Source organism: Brachyistius frenatus, unplaced genomic scaffold (assembly GCF_029030835.1).
Source record: "Brachyistius frenatus isolate BFR_SWC_R1_liver_20210118 unplaced genomic scaffold, ASM2903083v1 Contig_263, whole genome shotgun sequence".
NCBI lineage: Eukaryota > Metazoa > Chordata > Actinopteri > Embiotocidae > Brachyistius > Brachyistius frenatus.
Window position 1 is genome coordinate 98,726 of NW_027210862.1, and position 25,443 is coordinate 124,168.

General features: G+C 43.5%; 2 protein-coding genes across 6 annotated transcripts in view; both read right to left on the reverse strand.

Moving 5' to 3' along the window:
* LOC138634456 (transcription factor IIIB 90 kDa subunit-like) overlaps positions 1 to 13,943 on the reverse strand; it is a 90,838-nt gene extending 76,895 nt beyond the window's left edge. For 2 of the 4 annotated variants that reach the window (XM_069721391.1, XM_069721390.1), the window contains exons 1-4: positions 13,900 to 13,943; positions 12,333 to 12,541; positions 9,062 to 9,142; positions 2,429 to 2,602 (exon numbers count right to left, since the gene is read on the reverse strand). In XM_069721391.1, the coding sequence (XP_069577492.1) occupies positions 2,429 to 2,602; positions 9,062 to 9,142; positions 12,333 to 12,516 (439 nt within the window). In that variant the 5' untranslated portion in view covers positions 12,517 to 12,541; positions 13,900 to 13,943. Of the gene's footprint in view, positions 1 to 276; positions 1,011 to 2,428; positions 2,603 to 9,061; positions 9,143 to 12,332; positions 12,542 to 13,899 lie in introns of those variants that run through there. The other 2 variants (XM_069721393.1, XM_069721392.1) reach the window with 1 other exon arrangement.
* A 3,475-nt stretch (positions 13,944 to 17,418) lies between these two features.
* Positions 17,419 to 25,316, reverse strand: zfyve21 (zinc finger, FYVE domain containing 21). Of its 2 annotated transcripts, XM_069721413.1 has the most exons (8): positions 25,145 to 25,316; positions 24,059 to 24,109; positions 22,689 to 22,857; positions 21,527 to 21,602; positions 20,990 to 21,081; positions 20,672 to 20,725; positions 18,871 to 19,001; positions 17,419 to 18,263 (listed from the first exon to the last, which is right to left on the reverse strand). In XM_069721413.1, the coding sequence occupies exons 1-8, from the start codon at positions 25,268 to 25,270 to the stop codon at positions 18,228 to 18,230; spliced, it is 735 nt and encodes a 244-aa protein (XP_069577514.1). In that variant the 5' UTR covers positions 25,271 to 25,316; the 3' UTR covers positions 17,419 to 18,227. The 2 variants fall into 2 exon arrangements, with proteins under 2 accessions (XP_069577514.1, XP_069577515.1); XM_069721414.1 differs by lacking the exon at positions 20,672 to 20,725.
* Positions 25,317 to 25,443: the final 127 nt, after the last annotated feature.

Genomic DNA, 25,443 nt, shown 5'->3' on the forward strand with positions numbered 1-25,443 from the left:
TGATTCACAATAATTTGTCATGAAAATAAACAAAATACATTTTTAAGCAATTATTTTAAGACATTTTCATATGGTCAAAGGTCTGAGTTCAGTGACCTTTTAACACCTGCAGAATTCATGATTTCCCGGCGTAACGTGGCTGATGGAATAAACTAAATAAAGGTAACCTGGTGGGACTCTGAACTGTCACCTTTTCTCCAGCGACTGACGGACCTCGCAAAACCAAAATCACCCACCCACCCACCCACACACACACACACACACACACACACACACCTGCCTTAATCAGCCTTCGGACATCCCATCCCCGCGCTGCCCGGGTCAACCCGTTGGTCGCCGTGGCGACGGTGTCTCCGTGGCGACAGGTGCACCTGTCTCCAGGCTGCCAGGGAGTATTAGCGAGGCTCCTCTGAAAAAGGCCCCACAATGTAATTAGCAGCAGCGCGGATGAAATGGAAAAAGATAATCCCGGCACACGCCGTCTGGACATTACAGACGATTCCCTTAATCGGGAAAATAAACGACAGCAGGTCCTTCAACACATCTGGGTCCACCGAGAGGGGGAGGAAACTAAAACCTGCTCACACCTTATTCGGTGCTACAGGAAGGATGGAGGCTGCTGATATTTGATGGTTTCAAGGGTAATATTAAAGGATACATTCACAAAGTCAATCAGATGCCTATAAAAATAAGTATTATTCCTGCTGCTCATACTGGCCATGAGAAGATTTCAACCTGAGTGATGGGCGACAAAAGTCACAGCTAATATGATTCTCGACATCTTCTGCTTTTGTGTTTTTATTAGTTTGAAATTGTGTTTCTCAGCTGAACTACAATGAACGAACAGCAACAATAAGAGGAAATCGTATACTATAAAGGCTTCGACGGATATTAATTCAGACTAATTTGGATGTCTGAAGCCTTTTGTTTCCGTCATTCACTTGGAAAGTGCATTGGAAGCTGTTTGTTTAACAGCCAGCACGAACAAGAGCAACAAAAAGCCAGGAGGTCCATAAAGAAATTGTTTTTCCCAGGTTGCCCTGACCTCAACTCGTCCGGCGGCTTTCGAAATGAAGTGCAGCGCCAGACGCGAGTCAGGCCTTATCAGCCGGCATCAGCGCTGCACCTCACTGAAAAACGGATGTTACGATCCAGACAGTCTGATCATCTGCTGTGCGCTCGGTCGTCGTCAAATTAAACTCCAGGTTAGACGGATGTTTCCTTTTCTCGCTCGGCTCTCCTTCTCCGCCCGTCTTTTGTCCTGATCCCTCCCCTGCGACAACATTACCGAGTCACCCAGCTGTGCAAAAAGGAAGTGAGCGCGGCTATTTTTACCTCGGCTTCACTCCTCCGAACACGCACAAACAGACAGGGCCCTGCGCTGGCTCGCGCACACACACACACACACACACACACAAAAGCCCAGTAAACAATGCAGCAGGAAGGCATTACACCCTGCTCGCCTCTTTTCCATTAGGTAAACCCCCCCGGTCCGTGCTGTGCTGCAGTTACATAACACAATCACCCTTTGGAGGTGAAGTGAGTCAGGAGTAAACCGACAACGGCACACCGAGCGCACAAAAAACAACAACAACAAAAAAGAGCCGCCCTGCTTATGTAAAAAGGATGAACCTCGAAGTCCCATTATCTCGATGATGACACATCCCTCATGACTTCAATATGCCGCCGGGAGCAAGATTATTAAACATTAGGACAAAGGCAGGTTCACATCAGAGATCACCTGCTGACTTTGATGGGCCATCAGCTCCGAGACGCCAGTTTGCAAATTTAACTTGGAACTTTTGTCTCGGCTAACACTGAACTCCTGCTCGGCTGTTAGAGTCAACAGAGAGAGATTTCTTTATGCAGGAGACGCAGCTCTGTTCAATTATGGAGGCTGCTCTTTGATCGGGTTTCCACTCAGGTGACACTTTTTCTCCTACTTTGTTGCATTCATTTAAAAAGGGAAACACCAACACCCCCCCCCCCCACACACACACACACACTGCTTTCCCAGTCTACCCTCAGAAGCGTTAATGGATAATTGTGGTTTATTTTGTGTAGAGATTCGGGGAAACGAGGAGTCGCACAAAAAGCTTGCGGTCCCTGCAGCTTTCAACAAAACAAAAAAAGATTTTACATTAATCATTTAAAATGTTGGTTTTCAACTCTGACGGAAAGGAAACACATAAATCAGCCGCCTCAAATGGCATTTTGCTAAGTGCTCTTGCACTTTGTGAACTCGGGGAACTGTAATGCATCCATTATCTTGAGGATGCAGTTCAATTTAAGTTCTTCATCTTAATTGGCTGGTTGAGCACGCAGCTTTTCCCACATTCTGTGTTTCGGAGGTCTAAAAACACGACAAACGCATTTACCGTCGCAGAAAACATCGGCGCCTCCCTTTTTAAATGAGCAGTAAGGATACGTGGGGTCCCCTCGGTGCGGCACACCATGTAGAGGCAGGCGGCGACCACGTGGGTTGCCTTGCGGCCGCGCGTCAGGTGTTTGGTGAGCGCCATCTTGTAGAAGTTGAAGGCCGTGTCCAGGCAGTGCTGGTTCATCTGCAGCTGGTGGCCCACGGTGTTGATGTGCAGCCTCGCTGAGGACACGGAGACAAAAGACCGTCAGTCAACAGAGACACTGAGATCCAACGCCTTAAAAGGCGGTTCCAGTATTCAGCATCCTGCCTGCTTCTATCATCAGCAGGAGAAAAAGAGGAAAAACCAGTGAACAGTACATTACAGGGGAGAGTTCATCCTCTTGTTGCATGTCGAGGGTGCATTTTTTTCCCCTCCCGCTACACGGCAGGACTGTTAGCCGGCAACCATGAATGCTAATAATATTCATTCGACTTTTATTTATACACGAGAAATCGTTGAGCGTGACCATCATTTACAACGGCTTCGAGTCAATTACAGAGCAAAGAAAAAATGTAAACAATCGCGGTAATCACAGCAAAAAGACAAGCTGACCGAGGTGAGGTTGAACCACAGTTCAGCTCGTAGATCAACATTGAACTGTCAGATTAGGAAACATTAACCTCAAAGATGAATTCAAATCAGCCAAAAACATCAAATAGGGGTTAGATGGTTATACAAGACGGATAGTTTGAATCGATAAAACGGAATAAAATGCAGTTATATATAACAAGCACAAGTATTTATCTTAATTTACATGATAAAAACCTTGTTTCATCATCTGCTTCGGTGCATTTATACAACAAGCACGGCCCTTTTTGCTGCTTGTAGTCGGCCATTATATAAACATTATAAACAGGTGGAGTGATTCAAGCATCCCGTAACTACTCCAACGTACATGTGAGCAAGACAAACACTCGTATGTCATGAGGGCGTCGCGCACAACGGTGGAAAAAACAGCTCTGCGCGGGTGCTGTTGTCGTTGTAATTACACGAGCTTTACTGCATGCAGACACACCTCCGCAAGCATGTCAGGACGCACAGCACACCTGCAGACGAGCACGGTAGGATTTATGGTGCGCGCACACACACACACACACACACACACACACACACACACACACACACACACACAATCAATCACAGAGAAACAACACGTGTCCAAAGCAGCACCAACCTGTTCAGGTGGAACAACAGGTGGGACAAAGGAGTTTATAATTACAGTGCAGAGAGAGAGAGGTGTGTGTGTGTGTGTGTGTGTGTGTGTGTGTGTGTGTGTGTGTGTGTGTGTGTGTGTGTGTGTGTGTGTGTGTGTGTGTGTGTGTGTGTAACATGTTCATCCTCACACACACACACACACACACACACACACACACACACACACACACACACACACACACACACACACACACACACACACAACCAGATGTGTGTGACCCACTGAACTGAGTGTGATGTCTGGGAATGTGAGAGACTCTGAGCTCATCGTGTCTCATCACACTGTTCGGATCTGAACTTCAGCATGTCAGAGACACACCCTCTCCCCCCCCACACACACACACACACACACACACACACACACACACACACACACACACACACACACACACACACACACACACACACACACACACGTCTGGATCCGTGTTCTCTCAGTCTCTCGTCACCAGCTGTGACCTCAGCAGCTCCGACTCAGACGGCGTGCGTGTTTTTGTTTTGCTCGACTTCACATATTACCGATCATTAATATAAATAAACGATGATCTAGTGGCGGAGGCGGAGACTTGAGTTGATCCTGCTGCGGTTTTACTACAACGCTGACGTAAAACACTGACTTAGAGAATTTCCTGCACAGAATTGATTGCTGTGCCGGCAGTAAATCCAGCAGAATAAATAATCCTGCGTTTCATGTCTTCTCCTACTATCATTATTTAAATAATCCTCTCTTCGGTGCATATGTAATAATTTGATGTCCTCGTGTGCCAGTGGATTAAGACGCCAACGACGTAACTGCAACAGCTTTGGTTGGAGTCCAGACAGAAATGGCGGCGAACTACACACCCAAAGTCATAGAAAGTGGAAGTGAAACAGTGTCTGTATTTGTTAGCATGCTAGCAGGGTTAGCCGTGAAAGTTAGGCAGACACGATGTCAATTTTAATGAACATGCATGATGTGGCTACTGAAATAACTGCAGCTAACCTTAGATTTTGTATTTACTTATTTCCTACTAGCTATTTTGTAGTTGTACGGTTGTTCAAGTTTGATTTTTCACATAACCAAATAAGACAGCAGCTAAATATATCCATAAAAATGACCAAAAACTACTAAACCTTTCATAAAGGCAGCAATCTCAGCAACTAACAGCAGCTACCATCTCACTGTAACCTTTAAAATCAGATATTTGGGTGCATTAAATTGTAAATGAATCGATTTATTATACAAATATAACTTATAGCACACAGGCTTGAACCCTGTAAGACATGGGCCGTAAATAATAAAACTAAAGTGAATCTTCTTTTTCCTTCTTTTGATGGTAGATCCCGCAAAAAGTCATCCAGAGGCACCATAAATAATCAGGATTTTTCAGCTCTTTAACAACGACTTGTTTTGTGGTCAAATTATCAGCCTAAAAAAACCCCCGTCAAATTAAAGCGTCAACGAAAAACTTGCCACTTTCAACCCACCACACACAAACCCACCAAAAGCCTGCAGGCAGGAGATCCAAGACAAAACTTTCAAAAAGAAACTCAGAAAAAGTAACAACGTGAGCCACGAAAGGAGGTTTTGTATCCGCACACTGAGCCCAACCAGCTACGGCGCCCATAAAAAGGGTAATTGCCATCCTAATTCCTAGCAAGTTGTGTCACAGATAATAAGTAGGACAGCGACTGAAGCTGCAGCTGTAATTAGAGCTCCTCTTCACAGTTTTTAAAAATAACGTTATATTGTGTCCTTTACGTGACCCCTCCTCGGCTCAAACCTCCGAACGCCGACTAAATCCTTAAATCAGAGCCTCTTACTGAATAAATAACATTTATACGAACAAAACAACTGGGGCACCGTGAAGGAGAGCGACATTTTACACAGACGATCCGGGGAGCTATAAATACACCTGGATTTGAAAACGGGTACAAACACGGTGAAATGTCAGTCGCCGAGGAGGAAATGCAGGCGACTTCAGCAGGTTTATCAGAGCGTGGCAGGTGGAAAACGGCTGCATGCTGCAGTGATTGTGCTGCCAAACCAAAACAACGAGCTAAAAGAGGCCAAAACGCTCCTCGGAGCCGCAGCGTGAAAAGTAGTTTCATTGCTAATATTAGAATAACGCAGCTCCGAGCTCTGCGTCGTCTCCTCTTTGTGATTCAGATTGTTCAGATAAAGTCTGTTTTCACACGGAAATCCTGCCTGAAGCAGCTTTTAAAAATACATTTTAAACTGCAGTCATCATCACGCCGGCACCGCAGCACACCAAGGAGCAACACACCGAGGAGCAACACACACGGGACCGCTGATGCATTATTACAACACAAATACAGCAGGAGGAGGAGGAGGAGGCAGGTTCGTGTTCCCAGACATGAATTAGTCGGTGGGGAGACGGAGGAGCCGCAGACGGCCGCTGGAGGACATTTGTGGAGGACAGAGAGAGGAAGAAGAGCAGGAAGAAGAAGAAGAGGAGGAGGAGGAACAAGGAGGAAAAAAGGAAGAAGAAGGAAGCAGAAAAGGAAGGAAGGAAGGAAAGAAGAAGGACAAGGAGAAGAAAAGAAGAGCTGATTGTCTTAGAGACGCCTGCAGATTCACAGACGACCATAAATCTGCTGACACACACACACACACACACACACACACACACACACACACACACACACACACACACACACGCGCGCACACACTGCATGGCGAGGTTACACACACAACCAACAACAAACCATAGGACACACCTCGTAGTCACGGTTCGATTACTATCACAGAAATAATTCCACATCTTGATATTTCAGAAGATTCAGATACCAGTCATGTGTCTGTACACTAGAAATGAAACTGCAGCGGACTAATGATGTCACTTTAAACCTGCTTCCACCAGAAAGGGTCAAAACGTGTCCCTTTTACACGTATGTGGTCGTCGACATGCTCACTGTACGTTAAGTAAATTAAAGTCTAAATTGCTGTGAGTGAAAATTAGTTGGATTCTTCACTTTGCAGCAGAGAGCAAGCAGCAGCAGCATCATCCTCCTCCTCCTCCTCCTCTCCAACAGAGGAAGATGCTTCAACAGTGCAAGACAGTTTCTTCCTTGTTGACAAGCACAAACAAGCTGCACACTTGTCCTTTTCCAGAAGTTCAAACCATCCCTCAAAGCTACGTGTGACAGAGGTATAACTCCTATTTACACACACACACACACACACACACACACACACACACACACACACACACACACACACACACACACACACACACACATTTAACAGCAGTGTTCCCCGATCCTCTTCCTCCTATCTCCTCTCACACACACTCTGTGACTAAACTAATCCCTGCTGCATGCATGCATCCATCCATCCCACACACACACACACACACACACACACACACACACACACACACACACACACACACACACACACAGCCACAGCCGTTACTCAGCGTCTGCAGCAGTCTGACAGCTCTGTGACTCCGCAGCACGGTCACACGAAACATCATGAGCCGAGCAGACGGCCGTCGCCGCAGCAACCAGCTGCTCGGAGACGAGCTCTGGGCTCTCCGCCCCGGCTGCCAGCCAGCTCCGAGCCGAGCAGGTTTTTGTCTGTGTCGGCGCGTCGCTGATGCGCTTTAAAGCCGGAGATAAAAGTCTTGTGTCGAGCAAAGACGCCCGGGGACTCCCTGGGAGGCCCTTCGAGGTCCCTTCAGGGGGCCGAGCTTTTCAATTTAAAGCCTGACCGGGTGATATCAGGTGACACAGGTTTATGGAAGACAGAGACAAATCAAAAAGAGCAGGGAACAGCACCTCAGGAGGACGTTCAGGGACAGGAAGGAGTCTAAGGGGAACGTCACTGCCCTCATTTGAACGATTATCGGCTCTGCCTGTGATGACAGCTGCTTTCAATGTGCCATGAACACTTCTTCTTTCTGAAAGCTGATACGACGCACGCCGTATTTAAAGACAAAAGGTGTCGCTCACAGTGATGAATATGCAGCTCCGCTCGCCTCGAGGTGAGTTTCGGGTCACCGTTCAGCTGCCTGGATACAACTCGGCTGTTTTTAAGTCACTCTCACAGCTCTCAAACAGAAAAACACCACCGAACAGTTAAGAGTGAGAAAACCAGCTGGTGAACTTAGTGACCAGATATTATCATCACGAGGGGGTGGAGACCAAAAACAGGGCAAAGAAAAGAGAGTAAATGTTGGACTTGCATTCATCAGAGAGACACAAACACGACTCCTAATGACTGATAGCAAGTAGACAAGTTTGCAGGTGATGATGCGTCTCTGCTGATGCTAAGTTTTTGCAGCTCTAATCAGCATATCTGCAAACCCACTGACACATTTTATCTTCATTTAAACATCATTAATATCTTTCCTAAACACCTGATGTAACAGCACGGCAGTAAAACCAAAAATCACCGTTTCATCCATCATGTCTCCATCAACAGAAAGAAATGAGATTATAGGAAGTTTGTGCTGTTTAAATACAGCCAAGAACAGGAAGGACAATAATCAGTCTCATCCCAATGTGTTTTTTCCTAAGTTGAGGGAAACAGCATTCAGATGTAGTAAAGTAACTTGCAGCAATATGATCTAAAGGCTGCAATATTATACTTAAGATGTTAAGATGGAGTATCTGACCTCCATTTTTCCTAATTTAAATCTAAAACTCGTCACTAAATGCAACAGAACTTGATCACAAGTGAAAAATCCACCAAACTGACATTGCAGAATATAAATGAAGCCTTTTCGCAGGTTTCTGATATACATGCCGTTTCCTCACATTTTAATGAGCTTAATTTACGTTAAACAACATTTTTTAACAAATGAGTTTTGGGTCGAATGACCTTGCATTAGACTTTGCCAACAACTGTTGTCTTTGACACATAAACACTTTACGGTTGTATTTTCAAAATGCATCCAAAGCAGTAAACAAGAAAAGCTGCTCAACTGGGTTATGAGAGGAGGGATTTGAACAAACAGGAGAAAACGATTCAAAGTAAATCTTTAAGACTTTAATTATTCAACCGAGGTAAAAAAAAAAAAACTCCAAACGTGTTGCAACGCAGCTGCTTTCAGAGGAAAACTTTGCACACAACCTGAAGCAAGCACAGATTAAATTAAATGTATTGCTGCTATAAACCTCAAGTGATCTCTAAATTCACCTCATCTGCCATCTTAACGATTATAACTCTATAAAAAAAAAAAAGGTAAATAACATGTCTATGAACAGTAGTCTTGGCTCTGTAAAATCTCCAGCCCCTGAGAACCAGAAACATTTCCTGACAACGGAAATTTTAAACGAACAAGACGATCAAACATCATGAAGTTACATCATCAAAGATTTAAACTTGTGTCACTATGGACAGCAGTTTAACTGTGCAGCAGAGGGCTGCTGTAGCTCTTTATGAAGGAGGGTGGCGCCCTCTGCTGGTAACTCACCTCTCTGCAGCGTCTGTGCTCGGGACTCCCTCCCCACACCGTTGTAGTGTCCGTCTCCAAAAGACGGGAGTCTGGCTCCACCTGGAGGACACAAGTGTTTTGTCAAATAAACTTGTATTTAGATGTATTTTTTTTGGATGAATAAAAGCATTCTACAGTTGTTATCTTGAGCTCGGGGGGAAAAAAAAGGAGCATTTGTTTTTACTGGTTTTTGATGTTTTAGAGACCAAACAATTCAAATTAACCACAAATTAAAAAAGTAGGTGCCTTTAATGAATCTTTACAAACAATCCAGATGTTTAAGAACAGAGAAACTGCCCTGTAACTTCATGTTAGAGCTACATAGTCGGCTGATTGTTTTGTTTTTTACCAACCCACAGTCCAAAACTAAAAGAAATTCACTTTGTAATGACATAAAAATGAGAAAAGCAGAAAATCCTCAGTTCAGAAGCTGAAGAAAGACAATACGTGCTGATTTTTGTATGTTTTCCACTGATAAAACAAATCTCACATCTACTCTGCAGAAGTTAAAACACACAATATCCAACGGCACCCTCTAGTGGAGAGTAGGGTCGTGTGATCCATACAGGGAGGCTAACAGCAGAAGTTATGTGCCGACTCAGCCGGAGTGAGACTTCTTGCAAGCTGAAGGTCAGAGGTGCATAATCTGGAGGTAAATGTTACCCACCCAGATAAGCAGCGCACATGAACTCACAGGAAACTATTGCACAAGAGCTGCACTGCTTGCAAACACAGAACATCCATCCACTCAGCGTTTTCTTTAAGATTCAGTGTCTTTATAAATCAAAGTATTAGAGGAAGGGACATATTTTCTAGGAGAGAATTTAAATAATACAGAGAATTTTAGACAATTTCCATCAGCCATTAGACAACAGGTCAAACTGTTCAAAGCTTTCTTGTGGTTAAATCATAAAGTTTGTGCTTTTTAGCTTGAATACATCCATAAATTCAGCAGATTGTTGCTCATAAATCTGCACTCGGGAGCAGTGAGAGGTGGATCATCCTGTGACAGACAACCAAATCAAACCAGACACGCCCCTCAAAAGAAAGCCTTTATCCAATCAATGAAGGAATTATTTTCAGAAGAGCCACCGCAACACTGATCAGAAGGAGTAAATTAAGGTAATGACATCATGATGACTTGTGGAAAACATTTATCGACTTTGTATTACTTGAGAGAAGTTGAAGCTTTTTGATTGGAAGTCTAAAAAAAACAACAGGTTTTTACAGCCAGCCCCTAGTGGCCCTCACTGGTATTGCACTTTATGGAACTTCCGCATTGACGTCACTTACAGTGGGGCAAAAAAGTATTTAGTCAGCCACCAATTGTGCAAGTTCTCCCACTTAAAAAGATGAGAGACGCCTGTAATTTTCATCATAGGTACACTTCAACTATGAGAGACAAAATGAGAAAAAAATTGCTGAAAATCACATTGTCTGATTTTTAAAGATTATATTTGCAAATTATGGTGGACAATAAGTATTTGGTCAATAACAAAAGTTCATCTCAATACTTTGTTATATACCCTTTGTTGGCAATGACGGAGGTCAAACGTTTTCTGTAAGTTTTCACAAGCTTTTCACACACTGTTGCTGGTATTTTGGCCCATTCCTCCATGCAGATCTCCTCTGCAGCAGTGATGTTTTGGGGCTGTCGCTGGGCAACACGGACTTTCAACTCCCTCCACAGATTTTCTATGGGGTTGAGATCTGGAGACTGGCTCGGCCACTCCAGGACCTTGAAATGCTTCTTACGAAGCCAGTGCTTCGTTGCCCGGGCGGTGTGTTTGGGATCATTGTCATGCTGAAAGACCCAGCCACGTTTCATCTTCAACGCCCTTGCTGATGGAAGGAGGTTTTCACTCAAAATCTCAGGATACATGGCCCCATTCATTCTTTCCTTTACACGGATCAGTCGTACTGGTCCCCTTGCAGAAAAACAGCCCCAAAGCATGATGTTTCCACCTCCATGCTTCACAGTAGGTATGGTGTTCTTTAGATGCAACTCAGCATTCTTTCTCCTCCAAACAGGACGAGTTGAGTTTTTACCAAAACGTTCTAGTTTGGTTTCATCTGACCATATGACATTCTCCCAATCCTCTTCTGGATCATCCAAATGCTCTCTAGCAAACTTCAGACGGGCCTGGACATGTACTGGCTGAAGCAGGGGGACACGTCTGGCACTGCAGGATTTGAGTCCCTGGCGGCGTAGTGTGTTACTGATGGTAGCCTTTGTTACTTTGGTCCCAGCTCTCTGCAGGTCATTCACCAGGTCCCCCCGTGTGGTTCTGGGATTTTTGTTCACCGTTCTTGTGATCATTTTGGCCCCACGGGGTGAGATCTTGCGTGGAGCCCCAGATCGAGGGAGATTATCAGTGGTCTTGTACGTCTTCCATTTTCTAATAATTGCTCCCACAGTTGATTTCTTCACACCAAGCTGCTTACCTATTGCAGATTCAGTCTTCCCAGCCTGGTGCAGGTCTACAATTTTGTTTCTGGTGTCCTTTGACAGCTCTTTGGTCTTGGCCACAGTGGAGTTTGGAGTGTGACGGTTTGAGGTTGTGGACAGGTGTCTTTTATACTGATAACAAGTTCAAACAGGTGCCATTAATACAGGTAACGAGTGGAGGACAGAGGAGCCTCTTAAAGAAGAAGTTACATGTCTGTGAGAGCCAGAAATCTTGCTTGTTTGTAGGTGACCAAATACTTATTTTACAGAGGAATTTACCAATTAATTCATTAAAAATCCTACAATGTGATTTCCTGGATTCTTTCCCCCCATTCTGTCTCTCATAGTTGAAGTGTACCTATGATGAAAATTACAGGCGTCTTTCATCTTTTTAAGTGGGAGAACTTGCACAATTGGTGGCTGACTAAATACTTTTTTTGCCCCACTGTATCAGACCCAGAGATTATGTTATTTATATATTATTTTTACAGACAGTCAATGTTTTATCCTGCTGAACATGTCCTGACGATGCAGGATGCCATCACCAAAATTGACCAATCAGCGAGTCCCTGTCAGCCTGAGGGTTTACTTTCAATACTCCTGGTTCATTTGTGGAAAAAAAAAAAAGTATGTAAACCTCAACTGAGATGGTGCGCCACTGCATAATTTCTACCGAAACAACACTTCAAAACTTTTGTGAATTTTTAAATCCCGGCTCAAGTGTTTTGAGTATCGCTTGGCTCAAAGTGAGCGTAAAGAGAGAAGAGCATTGAAATGCAACAAATGTCCCGTCATCCTCACCTTCTGCAGAGACGAACTGTCCGACAGCCAGCGAGCTTCCGCCTCCCGTGTCCACGAACTCCACCTCGGACACGATGATGTTGTCCTCCAGCACCGAGCCGCAGCCCATGCAGACGGCATCGCCGCGCGCCTGGTCGACGTCGATGTCTGTGCCGCCGCAGTTCTTGCACACCTTGGAGCTCATGGTGTCGGTCCGAGAGCCTCAAAGCCTGATGGGAAAACACACGAAATCCAGTGAAACCATTGACATTCTGATGGAGAAACTGTAGGTTTTGTTTTAATTCTGCTTCATAATGGGAAAACTTGAGCGCAACAACTATTTAATCTCCAGATGACTCATTGGTTTCTGGTAAATAATGAAAATGTAAAAAATAAAAAAAAATGAAAATGAAAATGAAAAAATTGTTAAAATGCCCCAAAAAAGGCCCCCAAATAGTGATGAGTGCCAGTCATAGAGAAGTTATGAGACATACGTGTTAGTAATTTGAACACATTTTGCATTTGTATTTGTTTTTAGCTTTCCGTGCCCCTTTGTAGACATTTTGCATTCATTTCGGGTCATTTTGCATGTTTTTTTGTGGTCAATTTGACATTCAGTGCCCCTTTGTGGTTGTTTTGCACCTCTTTATTGTCTTTTCACGTCTCTTATTGATACTTTTGCGTCTCTTTGTGGTGCTTTTGTATCTATTCAGGGTCATTTTACACATTTGTTGTTGTTAATTTGATCTTTAGTGCCCATTTGTGGACAATATGCGTCCTTTAACGGGTGTTTTGCATGTCTTTGTGATTTTTTTTTTCCCCATTTGTGGGCGTTTCGTGTGTCTCTGAGGTCGGCTTGCGGTTTTTTTGTTGTTGGTTTTATTGATTTCCCCATAAAAATAAGTTTCTAATCACTTCAAACTGAGGCTCTGTCCCAGCCTGTGGGCCAGTGCTCAGTAAGTCCCTGCAGTCATTCATTCATGTGGTGGTGGGGGGGGGGCTCAACAACACCTAACTGCCCCTGGGCACCTCTCGGGGTTAATCCGGCCGTGGTAACAACAATACGCGAGTACTTCTAATTTTAAATGGTGTACTTCACGCTTTTCTACGGGTACCTCCCCACAGGTCAAAGGGCAGTTCCTCCCCCGCCGGTCTGCATCATGATGCAGCCTCCTGCAGTGATCGTGCCCGCTGCTCTGCACCCGTTAGCCGGACAGCTACGTGGCACGGCTCGGCAGCCGCCCCGGCTAACTCGAGCGTTTTCCATTTTTTTTTTCCTCTGCTGGCCAAACGGCGACTCGTCTACGGGGTTGAAGTTGACTGACAAACCGCCGACACGTCTGACCTCTTCATTAACTCCAGGTGTGAACGAGCAGAGGTCTTCAGCGGTCCGCGGGTCACATGGAGCCGTTCACCGCTAAGACCGGGGAGCTAACTGCTAACTGAGCAACAAAAAACAACAACAAACAACAACCCGACATCCACAACAAACACCTGCACGGAGTCACGTGCGTCTGTCGGTTAAAACGGCCTCGCGGGGCAGTTTCACACACTCGCACGGGCAGCGCGTGCTGACGCGAGTTCATACCTTTAAACCAGGTGAAGTCCGACGGCAGCAGCCTGCAGCCTGCGGCGTCCCTCCCTCCCTCCCTCCCTCCCGCCGGGACGCGTGTCAGCCTCCCGTCTCACCGGTTTCCTTTTTCACAAGCCGTGAATTTGTAAGTGGTTCTCGTTGAACGTGAGGGCGCAGACAAGCGGCGTGACAGCGGCTCGCGGAGGTTCATCTGACGCTGTAATACCGGCGCAATACTCAACACAAACACACCCGACATGTGCGTCCGATGCCGGGGAGATCCGGACGAAACCAACGCCCGCACGGAGGGGTGTGGCGGTGTCGCGGTAACGTTACGTTTAAAAGATCTCTGCGCGGAGGAACAGGTTTTTTTTAGAAACATGACATAATGGAGAGGAAAGTGTTCGTTGTGCAGCGTGATGTCATCACTGCGTTAAAGATGTGAACTACAAAGAGTTTACACCCGCGACGGAAACACCTGTTTGTGTAACGGCCCAACTTCCGTCACACTTTTTTTAAATGGACATGAAAATAAAATAAAATAAAAAAGTAAAATCCTTTCCCTTTTAATAGTTACCGTATTTTTAATGAACAAATTTGTTTATAAATATATATATTGTTAAAAGCTAAGGGTACAAACACATGCAGCTGTATTAATATGATCATTATTATAGCATTCAAATCAGTGGGAGGATTTTAATATTAATACAATATATGTACCGTTGTCAAATATTTGAAATTTCCTGAGGGAAACGTTTGTGTCTTTTGCAAAGGTGAAAATCAAATCATCCAAACTTTTAGGTAAAGTTTATTTGTAGAATAAGAAATAATTATACAGTATGAAGCATATAAACATGTAAATCCTTTAAAAAAAAAATCTACAGTACAACACGTCACATTGTTCTGCACAAGGCTATCATGAACTATTATATATACTATTTATGTAAATATATCAAATTCCAAATGGATTCTCTTTGAGTTGACTCCAACACAATTTACTAATGGCCTTCAGGTTGAAGCCCATCTGTATTGTTTTCAATGATCTCAAAAAAGAGAAAGTCGTAGTTTCTGTGTCTTTGAGATGCCGACTGTGTGTTCGTCATCCAGTTTCCAAACGGCACAAACAGCTGTAGAAACACTTCATTTTATTCTCAACGGAATAATCCAACAGAGGGTGGGGTGCAGCATGTTCAGCAAAATAAATGAAGCAGTGTGTGTGTGTGTGTGTGTGGGGGGGGGGGGGGGTGTCCTGTGACCTTAAAGTGCAGGTACAAACACGGTCTCTGTAATGACTTGGCGAGTTCACACGTAGTGCAAAATTTCAATAAAAACGTACGACTACAATTTAAACGGACGTGGGCTGCACAGAGTCACATCGATCATACAGCTTCTCCCGCCCAAATAAGATTAATTACATTCTGTGTTGAGTATTTGTGATGAAACTTGGAAACATTACTCAATTTGGCAGTTTGTGTTGTTGTAAAATGGAAGAAATGTAGAAGAAAACAAGCGACAGACACAATAAAGATGATCGGTGTTTTTTTGTTTTTTTTTGTCGACAGCGGTGCAGCCCGTCTTCATCACACACATCTGCTTCATGGGGGAAAAAAAATATATATATATATATGAACCGGCGGTACAACAACACCTCAAGCACGACCACGCAGATGTCTTTTTTTTTTTTTTACAACAAACACCATCTTCTCCGTCTCTGCTCTGAAAGCATCAAACCAAACGACAACTAGTGACTTCGATTCTTAGGTGAGCAGCGTATAAAAAATAAACTCTGTCACAGAGTGGAGGGGAGGCGTTTTTCATTAAGTGTGACACGAAGGGGAAAAGGCTCCATTAAAACCACTTTACGCTTCTTTCTCCGGGATTAGAAAACAACAAAAAAAAGGGAAAACATGCAGACGGCTGCAAAAATACAAGCTACTTGTGAAGTCGATGACATTTGGTAATCTGAGCTGAAGATAGCAGGAAGTGTCGGCTCCACTGTCCACTCGCAATGTGCGCGTTTACTCACGTGTAAAGAAGTGAATTACTAATGTGATTTAAAAAAACAAACAAAAAACAACAACAGTGGAGCAACTCCTGAGTCTGTTTACAACACTAACAAGAAAATTTACATTTAAATAAGAAGTCTACATCTGTCATGTTGCAGGTTTCTTCTCATTCAAGGTTTGTTTGGAGGGAATCTTCTATCTGATGCTTTAATCGACTGATTAAAGAAAGGAAATACATCGAAAAGCTTCTGCTGAAACCCCCAAGAGAAATGGGGTTCGACTTCATGAAAATCTTATTTTAATGTGCATTTTAATGATTGCTGGGCATTTATGTGATAAAACACAAACTAAAGGCAACTCTCAGAAACCGTTTTTTTACTTTACAAATGTCCATTTGGCTGCAAAAAGTGCAGATAAAAGCTTTGTTTTTGTGTAGAATAGGTCCTCGGAAGCACGACTAACTAACTCGGGCAGAAGTAAACTGCTGATGGAAGGTGGTGATTCACATCCTGGTCGTAGCTTTGAAGAATAATAATAATAATAATAATAAAAATAAAACATTTAAGACCAAAGGAATAACTGTGTACAAGTATTACAAAAACTATAGTCATACTTCAGCTTTAAAAATTATGTAAGTACGTACACACCTCGTGTTAAAGTGGGAATATTTAACAAAATAGCTCGTACAAAACTTTGATACATGAAAGTACATTTAAAGTGTTTCTTTATGCCTGTGTGTTTATGCTTCACCAGAATCAGTGAATTGTCCCAAGTTTCCTCAGACGCCGAGGTCTAAAGATTAAAATCTGTAAATATGTGTAGAAGAGAGCAGAATTATCAACAATTTACAAAGAAGAAAAAAAGAAAAAAAAAAGAAAAGAAAATGTACACATTTCCTCTGAAACTCAACCGTCAGGACAGCTGGTCCGTTAAAGGAAAAATCCACCGTGTGTCGTCACTTTTATAAAACTCGGACGTGAAGCTGTGATGCTCTTTGCAGTTCAGGACCTGTTCCTGTTGCTGCTTTGAGAATCCTACATTTCCCAGGATGCATTTCTGCTAAAGAACCCAAACCTGCCACCGCACGGCCTTCTTTGCTTCCGCTGATCATTTTACTCTCATTGATAGCTCAGGTAGCTCTCGGGCTCTCTCAATCACAACAATAAAAAAGACCGAGTTCGATGATGTCATGAAGTAACGAGGGATTATGGGAGATGTTGTCCTCATTGTTTAACAACCGCCACTGCAGACGAAAACAGTTCGCGTTGTCTTCCCTCACGTTCCTCTGCTCGCCGCGTATAATGAGCTTTTAGCCGACATGTCTCTGTGAAATGGATTAATTTGAGGCTGTGAGGTGGATTTGACGCCACTGAGAGACGACCTCTTGACCCCGTTACCTTGATTAATTCATTAATTACTACCACTATGTTTTACTGTATTTTCTGCTCATGCAGTCTTTTACAAATCCATTCGTAAACACCCATATCTGCTTATAGCAACATGATGAAGTGCTCATTATTAAATGTTTATATATGTTGATAACAAATTCTGGGGCTGTAAAATTAAATAACAAGCACGCCGTGCTCTGAATCCACAAAGAGGACGTAGAAACGGGCCCTGACGTGCAGAGCACATCACAAACAGCTGCTTTTCTATCTGCGTTAAAGGGCTTTTGAGGTGGATTTGTCCTTTAACCTGCTCGGTCTGGAAGATGCGGGTTCGGCTGAAGGTCCCGCGAGCGAATCCCTACTTGGTTCTTGTTTTGCTAAAAAGAGTCTCATCCCTTCTGTCAGGAAATAAAACCCTCGTTGATCCAAAAGAATGAACAGCAGCATTATTATGTTATTGTGTCATCGTGAATTAACCGTAAAAAAAAGGTTTACAAAAGGTGTAAATGCCACGTCTCGTAGATGTCACAATGTCACAGGACCGTGTTGCTAAAAAAACAAACAATAAAACAACAAATATCCTCTGCTGCTCTGTTTTTAAGTAAGAAACATAAACGCTGCATGTCCTGACTGACGCCTTAAATCACAGAGAATGAATGAACTCTGAGATGTACAATGAGAAACTTGTGGTAAACATTACGTACAAAGTACTGGCTATAGAGGTAATAAAGTGTTTGTTGTTTTAATATAAACGTTTCTTGCAAAAATGACTATAGTAAGAACTGGTATCAAGAACCGATGAGGAATCAGACAGATAAGCGGAATCAGAACTGCCGTTAATAAAATCCAAACGATACCAGAACCCCGCGGAGACGGGGACAAAAACACTTGGGTGTGCGCTGCCTGGAGGGTCGGGCCGGGTCGGGTCGGGCCGGGTCGGTCCGGGTCGTCACTGGTCTCGCACTTCATACAGCAGTTTGGCCGCCTGGCGGGAGGAACAAGGAAAGGATATATCAAAGCTGTGATTTATCCCATAAACAATAACTGCTCTTATGACAATAATCCATAAAGTTTCCTGATCGTGACGGCGTCAGTATGATGATTGAAAGGCTAAATTTCTAAGTGAGCTCTGATTGGACGATTACAGGTCAGTGCAAAAAGGAGAAGTTGTTATTTTCCTGATTAAATAAAGGAAAGAAAATGAGAAAATTCAGCCCTCTTTTTGCTAAAGGACTTTTTTTTTGTAGCCGATTCTGTTTATTGACACAAGTTCTTTATTTGCGACGTAAACTAAGAAGTTACATTCATGTAGTGGCTTCGGCACTCGTGTTGTCAGATGTGAAAACGTTCTTTTACAGAACATGATGCGGAAAAAAAAAGATGCTCGGGATCGTTTGGAAATCGTTCCGTTTATTATCTTTATTGATAGTTACGTGCAATTAATACATTCCCAGTAAAGTCCGCTGTCTCAGAGCATGAATGTCGTTTTTGACGTTAAACTCACCAAACTTACTCGTGGCTGGGTGTTTGTGTGTCTTCGACACACTAACCGCCTCTCTGCAGTGTGCGCATTGCGTCGTGTTTTGTCGTACCTTGTGCATTGCAGCCAACCATAATGAGGCCACCTTCTTGTCGTCCGCCGCCTCCATGCGGAGCTGCTGGGCGTCCTGGGAGCCCATCGGCTTGTAGTGGAGCAGCATGCCGCTGGCCCGCGACGTCCCACCTGCACGCACGGACGCACGCACGCACACAAACAGACACACACGCAACAAAAGATGGACATAAAAAAAACAGGCCTGAGAGGCGAAACTGTGCAGATCTGCTCGTCGAAGAAGCCTTATTTTGTCTTCGAAAAGCGAGACAGCTCAGCTCGGTTGTCCTGACAGTTTAAAGTTGTTTACTTTCCTCCACAAACACTTCAGGAAAGTCAACTTTGAAAACAAACGCAAAAACTGCACCACAAATACAAGACAAAACTTTTCCAGCCTGTCTGCTGGTTTGTTAAAAACAGCTGCGGGTTATTTAATGAAGTAAAGAAGATGACGTGAAATGGCCAACAAATGAAAAGGGGTCACGGGTGCGGTGCGTCTTAACTAATCAAAATGAAATGAAAACTCAGGATGTCCAGATATCCATTTATAAAAAGGAGCTTTTCCCCGCTCAGCCTCGACAAGATCAGTAACATCCCGTTCAAAACTAATTAGACGCACACGGGAGGAATAAACTCACAAACTGGAAACAATGAGAGATGAGAGAACAGAAAAGAAGCACAGCTCGTAGCAGAAATAAAGTAATAACTAATATATGAATGCTTAAAATTCAACAACCATCAACTCAGCGTGGTACATGCAACAGTCGGGTTCAGCGTCCCAAAAGCACCGACGACGTGTTTTGGTTTCTGCTGGAGAATCAGACGTTTTTTTTTTAAGACGGCAGCGTTGAACTGGGACGTAAAATATCTGACCGACGGCCGCTACGCTAACGTTAGCTTTTTTTTTTTTTCCACTGTTCAGCCGTCACAGCAGCTCGCAGTCTGTAAAATATCACTTTCAGGAGCCTAATTTCTATGTTTACTTTCACTAAGACTGAAGATTTGAAAGGATTCATAAAAAAAAAGAAAAATCAAATTTTTTGAAAAGCTGCAGGAGGAACAAGCTTTTTGCCTCCTTTTCCCTGAATCTCATCTCCCCGACCCAACAACAGACACATGAATGGGAAACACAGCAGGCTGGAATAAAGCGGAATAATCCTTTAAATCAGCGGTTCTCACCTCCACTACCCCACATTATTCTTAAGTCAGTAAGTTGTACCACACATTTTTGAAACGTATGTTTAGTGTGGAAAAAAAAAAAGTGCAACTGGGGATAAAAACCAGGAAAATAAAAATCCAGATTTATCTCGATGGTAGACTTCTCGAACCCCAACTAATGCTGTGAAAACATTTGTTTTGGTCGCCACTGTCGTGACAACGCAGACAGCCAACGGCTACCGCCCGCGCTCCGCGTCATAGAAAACGCATGTCCTTCAAAATAAAAGCACAGTCGATAAATTCTTCAACTGTATTAGCGTGAATAATAAACATCCGTGACCCACTCAACCGGGCCTCGCAGCCCACCATGTGAAAACCACTGCTTTAAATCGTGATGGCGTTTCCTCTGTGACGTAAAAATCAGTTATCAATTTTGTGGCCAGTGGATTTTCAACCTATCGACTAATCGGGGCCCTCTGGGAGGTTCGCCCAGTCACGATCACGGCAGAAATTTGATGCTTTTGGGACTCAGCGAGGCGTAAAAAAAACATGCAGACAGATGTGAATCCGGCGAAACCAGATGTGGGAGAAATGCAGAGGGTTGCGGTGACGACCGGATGGAGGCAGAGCGGAGCGACGCTAACCTTCAGAGATATACTGACTGTCCAGCAGACTGGTGTAAGTGTGAATGTCATTCTCTGAGCCCCGAGGAAGAAGAGCCGGGCCGCCAGAGGAAGGGCAGCGGAGGAAAAAGTGTTAGTTCAGAAGAAAAACAGGTTTCGGGGACATTTCTCAGTTGGTTAGTGACGGCAGCTCGAAGGTTGGGTCATTATTTATAATCAAAAAGAAGCCATAAAGTTTTGTTTTTTTTCTTTGTCACAGCGGCAAAAAACATGCTGAAATATCAGGTTTTAACACCGATGATTCATGAGGGTTTCCAACACCTCGACTCAGACTCTCACCTCCTGGACTCGACCCGTCCGTCAGAATCTGCATGCTGGAGATCCGAGACAACTCGATCTCAAAGTGACTCTCCCCATCGAGGAACAGATACCTGATGTCAGAAAAGTAGAAAAGACATTTAAAACCGTTTTAGTTTTTCCTTTCAGTCTAGACGGATTTACAGTTGTTCTTGTATATACTGTATTTGAAGGATTTATAAAGGATATCTGGTCAAATAAGTGTTAATGTAAAACCTGAATACACGAATTTCACCATGTTTGGCCCCTTTCAGAACCTTTATTTATTTTCAGATTGAGCCGGACCGAGGTTCATATACGAGGGTGAATTTAAAAAGCTCTGCGACTGTTCCTGTTGCGCGTGAACAGTAAGCAGCACCGTGACGTGCACGGAGCAGGAGGAAGCTACAACCTTCATGAGTACGTAGTCCCAAGTTTCATCACTTGATCACCATCAGCTCCCGAGTTACACACGTCTTTGTGTGCCGACGCGTGACGTCAGAATACAGTCGCTGTAAAAAGTAGTGATGATCGACTCACCGGTGGTTGTTTGCGAGGCGACACGTCATAGTTTCGGACTTCTCCGACGTTCCCAAAGTGACGACGAAGATTCCTCCTGGACATACAAAAAAAAAACAAAAAAAAAAACATGGAATAAACATGAAACTCTGCAAACATCTTGCTGATGATAATACAGTGCATGTTCAGTGTTTTTAAAGCCTAAGACTTAAGAAATGTGCCGGCGTCAGATCTTCAGACGGTAACAGACGGTGATCGTTGCTTCAAGTCTCCAGCTTGCGTCAACTTTTTCTTTCCGTGTTATTGATGATTGAATCGTCAATAACACGCGACTGCCCGACACGCCGCAGGCGCTCAGCCGGCCGTCGCTCCGCAGCTCCGAGCCGACGATGGATTTTACATTAAGAGCCTGACTGCTGCTGCGTATTTATAGCTGCTCAGTGACCCACACACAACAACAACACAACAGATTATGAGAGGCAGGAGGAGGAGGAGCAGGGGGAGGAGCAGCAGGAGGAGGAGGAGGAGCAAGAGGAGGAGGGCGCTCCCCGAGATTATTATTTCTACTGTAAGGAGCTGCAGGGGACAGTGGAGGTGTGACAGCGGAGAGACTGAACCAAACCACAAGTCACAGTTCTTTTACTTTCTCTATTGAAATCATGATTTATAACTTAATATTATTTTAATAAATTCCTGCTCCTGCTTTGTTGCACATATTTGGACTACTACGTTGCATTTCGCGACACGTTGTACTTGCGTATAACGACCTATTTGAAAAATAACGATTGATTTGATCATATACTGGTACCAAAATCTTGTAATTCACCTTAATTAACTGCTGCATAAAATGAAGCTTTATGGCAGTAAAAAAATTAATTAAAAAACACTTTTAATATGGTGCATATATATATATATATATATAAAAAAAAACTTAAAACGAGGATTAAAGGGTGCAAAAATGCAACAGAAAAATGTAAATCAACACCAAGACATTTTTCAATCATGTTTGCCAGTAATAATAATAATAATCTGATTAATCTGGGTTTTTAATGCCAGAAAGTCTCGAAACATGAAGGAAAACATGTTAAAAAACCAAAATAAACACACAAGAATAAATTCAAACTCTGTCTGCTTGCGAACAAACTGAACGCTGGAGCGGCACGCGTTGTTAAAGACGTCTCACCTCCCAGAAGCACTTTGAGCTGCTTGTCGTAGAACTCCATCTCTTTCTGGGAGACCAGGCTGCACTCGGCGCACTGACGCACCGGATCCACAAAACACATGCGGGGCAGCACCACCTTCTTACTGCAGCACTTATCGCAGAAACACCGGCCGCACCGCCGACAGTGGTGCTGCAGGAAAAACACCTTACAGTCAGTTCGACTGGCAGTTTGTGGCTTTGAGGGAACAGAGGATTTATCTGATAAATGTTACATTCATCACCCGAGCCATTTCTTTCTCTCTCCGGTCTATAAATATAATTCACAGGTTGATGTCCACCGATAGCGGAAACCTGACTGCGCCACAGGCCTGTCAGTCAAACAGACACGCCCACCAAAAACATACCGTTTTTTGAGGCCTAATGTGTAATTAATAATGTGATTACTTTCAGATGGACTAATAAGGATTGACTTCAGTGAATGACACCATAAAGACTGGTGGAAAAAAAATGCATTGACTTTGTATTTCACGAGAGAACACAAACCCTAGTGGCCCTCGGTGGTATTGCAGCTAATGGTTCTTGGCCTCACATGTCAGACCTGAAAACCAAGTCCACATTTTTTTTATACAGTCTACCAACAGCCAATCAGCTCGTAGCAAAGTCAGCTGGTCAGCGTTACAAACTGTCATCTGATGGACGAAAGAGACGATCGCCTTACTAATTTATTTGAGGAGCATTATTGCGAGTCACTATCTAAAAACTGCAAGTTAAAGATTAATTAACGTAAAGCTGCCCGTTATTGATTTTGAACAGGGTTTGTTTGGTCTTCCTTCGAGGGCGTTGCAGGACAGTATTTTTGCTCATTTGTGCTAAAACCTCAAGACTACCGAGGTAACGTTGAGGAAATGAATTGTGCAATTGAGCAATCAGAGAGTGGACAATGTGTCTCTGCAGTGACTACCCATCTTATTGTTGTTCTACACAGTTGGCTTAGACAATAAGGAGAGTGGCAGGTGAGTTTGTAAAACACGAGCGATGATGGCTGAGAAATCAAAGGTTTCCTGAGCTGATTTATCTATAAAAAAAAAAAAAAAAATAAAAAAAAATCTAAAAAGATAAAATATTATTTTTAAGTAAATCCAAGAATAAAAAAACGGGGACACAAATGAGAGCAGAACCACAGATTTACCTCAGAGCACTGTGTGCTTTCCTGCCAAAACAAATGAACAGAAGTCAAATAGAGGGGGAACAACCAAAAAAAAGAAAAACTATCTCGGGTTTCACAACATAGATATTTCTACTACTTCCTTGTGCGTCTCTCGCCTGTTTATTCAGACTCGGATAAAGCTGCGTCTTGTTGTTATGCTTGTGTCGCAAAAAACAAACCGGACCTTTCTTCTGATGAAGTCGAACTTGGTGTCACACTGCATGCATCTCGGACACTGGAAGACAGGAAATGAGGAGAGACAGGATGTTACACAACATGCTGAGCCCAGCACATTTAAGTTCAACAGCAGCTGGAGTTTTGCACGAATGTTAAAGTTCATCTGGAGTTGTGCATGTAAACAGTTGTTTAAAAAAAGAAGAAGAGTTTTAGTCTTAATGGGCCTGTCTCACCTCCTCCGTGAAGTGAAGACATGCAACATGTCGGGAGGAGGATTTCTCCCAATCTGGCAACCCAGAAGTTATTCGCCCTTTAATTGAATCCTGTATTACCTGCTTTTTAATACGTGTTTTGAGGCTGTTCATACCTATTTAGAGATTCACCCCGAGCACAGAGGGCGACGGATGATAAATCATTAACTGCGTCAGTGTGGTCAAAGTGCCTCTATTTAAACTCTGCGGTCACAAGTGTTTGTCTTTCTGCGTCTCCGGCAGTTTTACAGACAGAAAAATCTGCTGTCAGCAGCTGGTTAGCTCCGTGACAGCCCTGCAACGCCCAGTCGAGGGGCCAACTGTGATGTCCAGAACCACGTCGAGCTCCGAGCAGTTAGCCGGAAGTTACCGGATGTGCGGCTATTTCACTTAAGAAAATAAAAGCGCTTAATCTGGGATAACGCAAAAAAAACATTTTTTTAAATAAAAAGCTGCCCTGTAAACCGAAGAAACTATTTCTAAATATTTAATTGTATATATTGGCGTTAACATATTACATTAATTTACAGTCCAACAAAACATAAAACTTTTTTTTTTTTATCGGACAGAAAAAAAAAGTTTAAATAGATGAATAAGATATAATAAACAACTCACAGCTCCAATATTAGATTCGTAGACGAAATAAAACACTTGAAAGATGTCACCTTAGACTTGGTCTAATGAGTGTTTGTCAATATTTTCGGATATTTATTAGATCAAAAGGTGAGTTCATTATTTTATAAATGTCTAACCGGAAGTGCTCCGTTTATTATTTTAGTTAACTTGTCGCGACTCCGACAGCTTTCTCGCTTGTCAAACAAATCCCCCTCCACTCGCCTCACCTCTTTATCCGGGACCCACTGCGGCTCGTCGAGGGAGAAGGGGCTGTTGAAGGCGCCGTTTTCCGGTACTATGCGAAGGCCGCTGGGGCTGCGGACGAGTTTCTTCCCGTCAGGCACTGCAGACATTTTTCCGTTCGTGGCGGATTCTCCTTCAGCCACAAACTCCCGTCTGGACACACCCTCCCGAATGATTGACGGGGCGGTTAACAAATCAGAAACACAGATTCAAGATCACGTGGTGCTCCGTGCCAAAGTGGAGTGGTTTTTTTTTGGTTGTTTTTTTTGCAGCCGCTCCCGTC

Coding starts and splice junctions, on each gene's coding strand:
- zfyve21 (XM_069721413.1), bottom strand. CDS start 25,270: ATGTCTGCAGTGCCTGACGGGAAGAAACTCGTCCGCAGCCCCAGCGGC. Junction 21,603..22,688: donor GCTCAAAGTGCTTCTGGGAG/GTGAGACGTCTT, acceptor TTGTATGTCCAG/GAGGAATCTTCGTCGTCACT. Junction 20,726..20,989: donor GGACGGGTCGAGTCCAGGAG/GTGAGAGTCTGA, acceptor CTCGGGGCTCAG/AGAATGACATTCACACTTAC.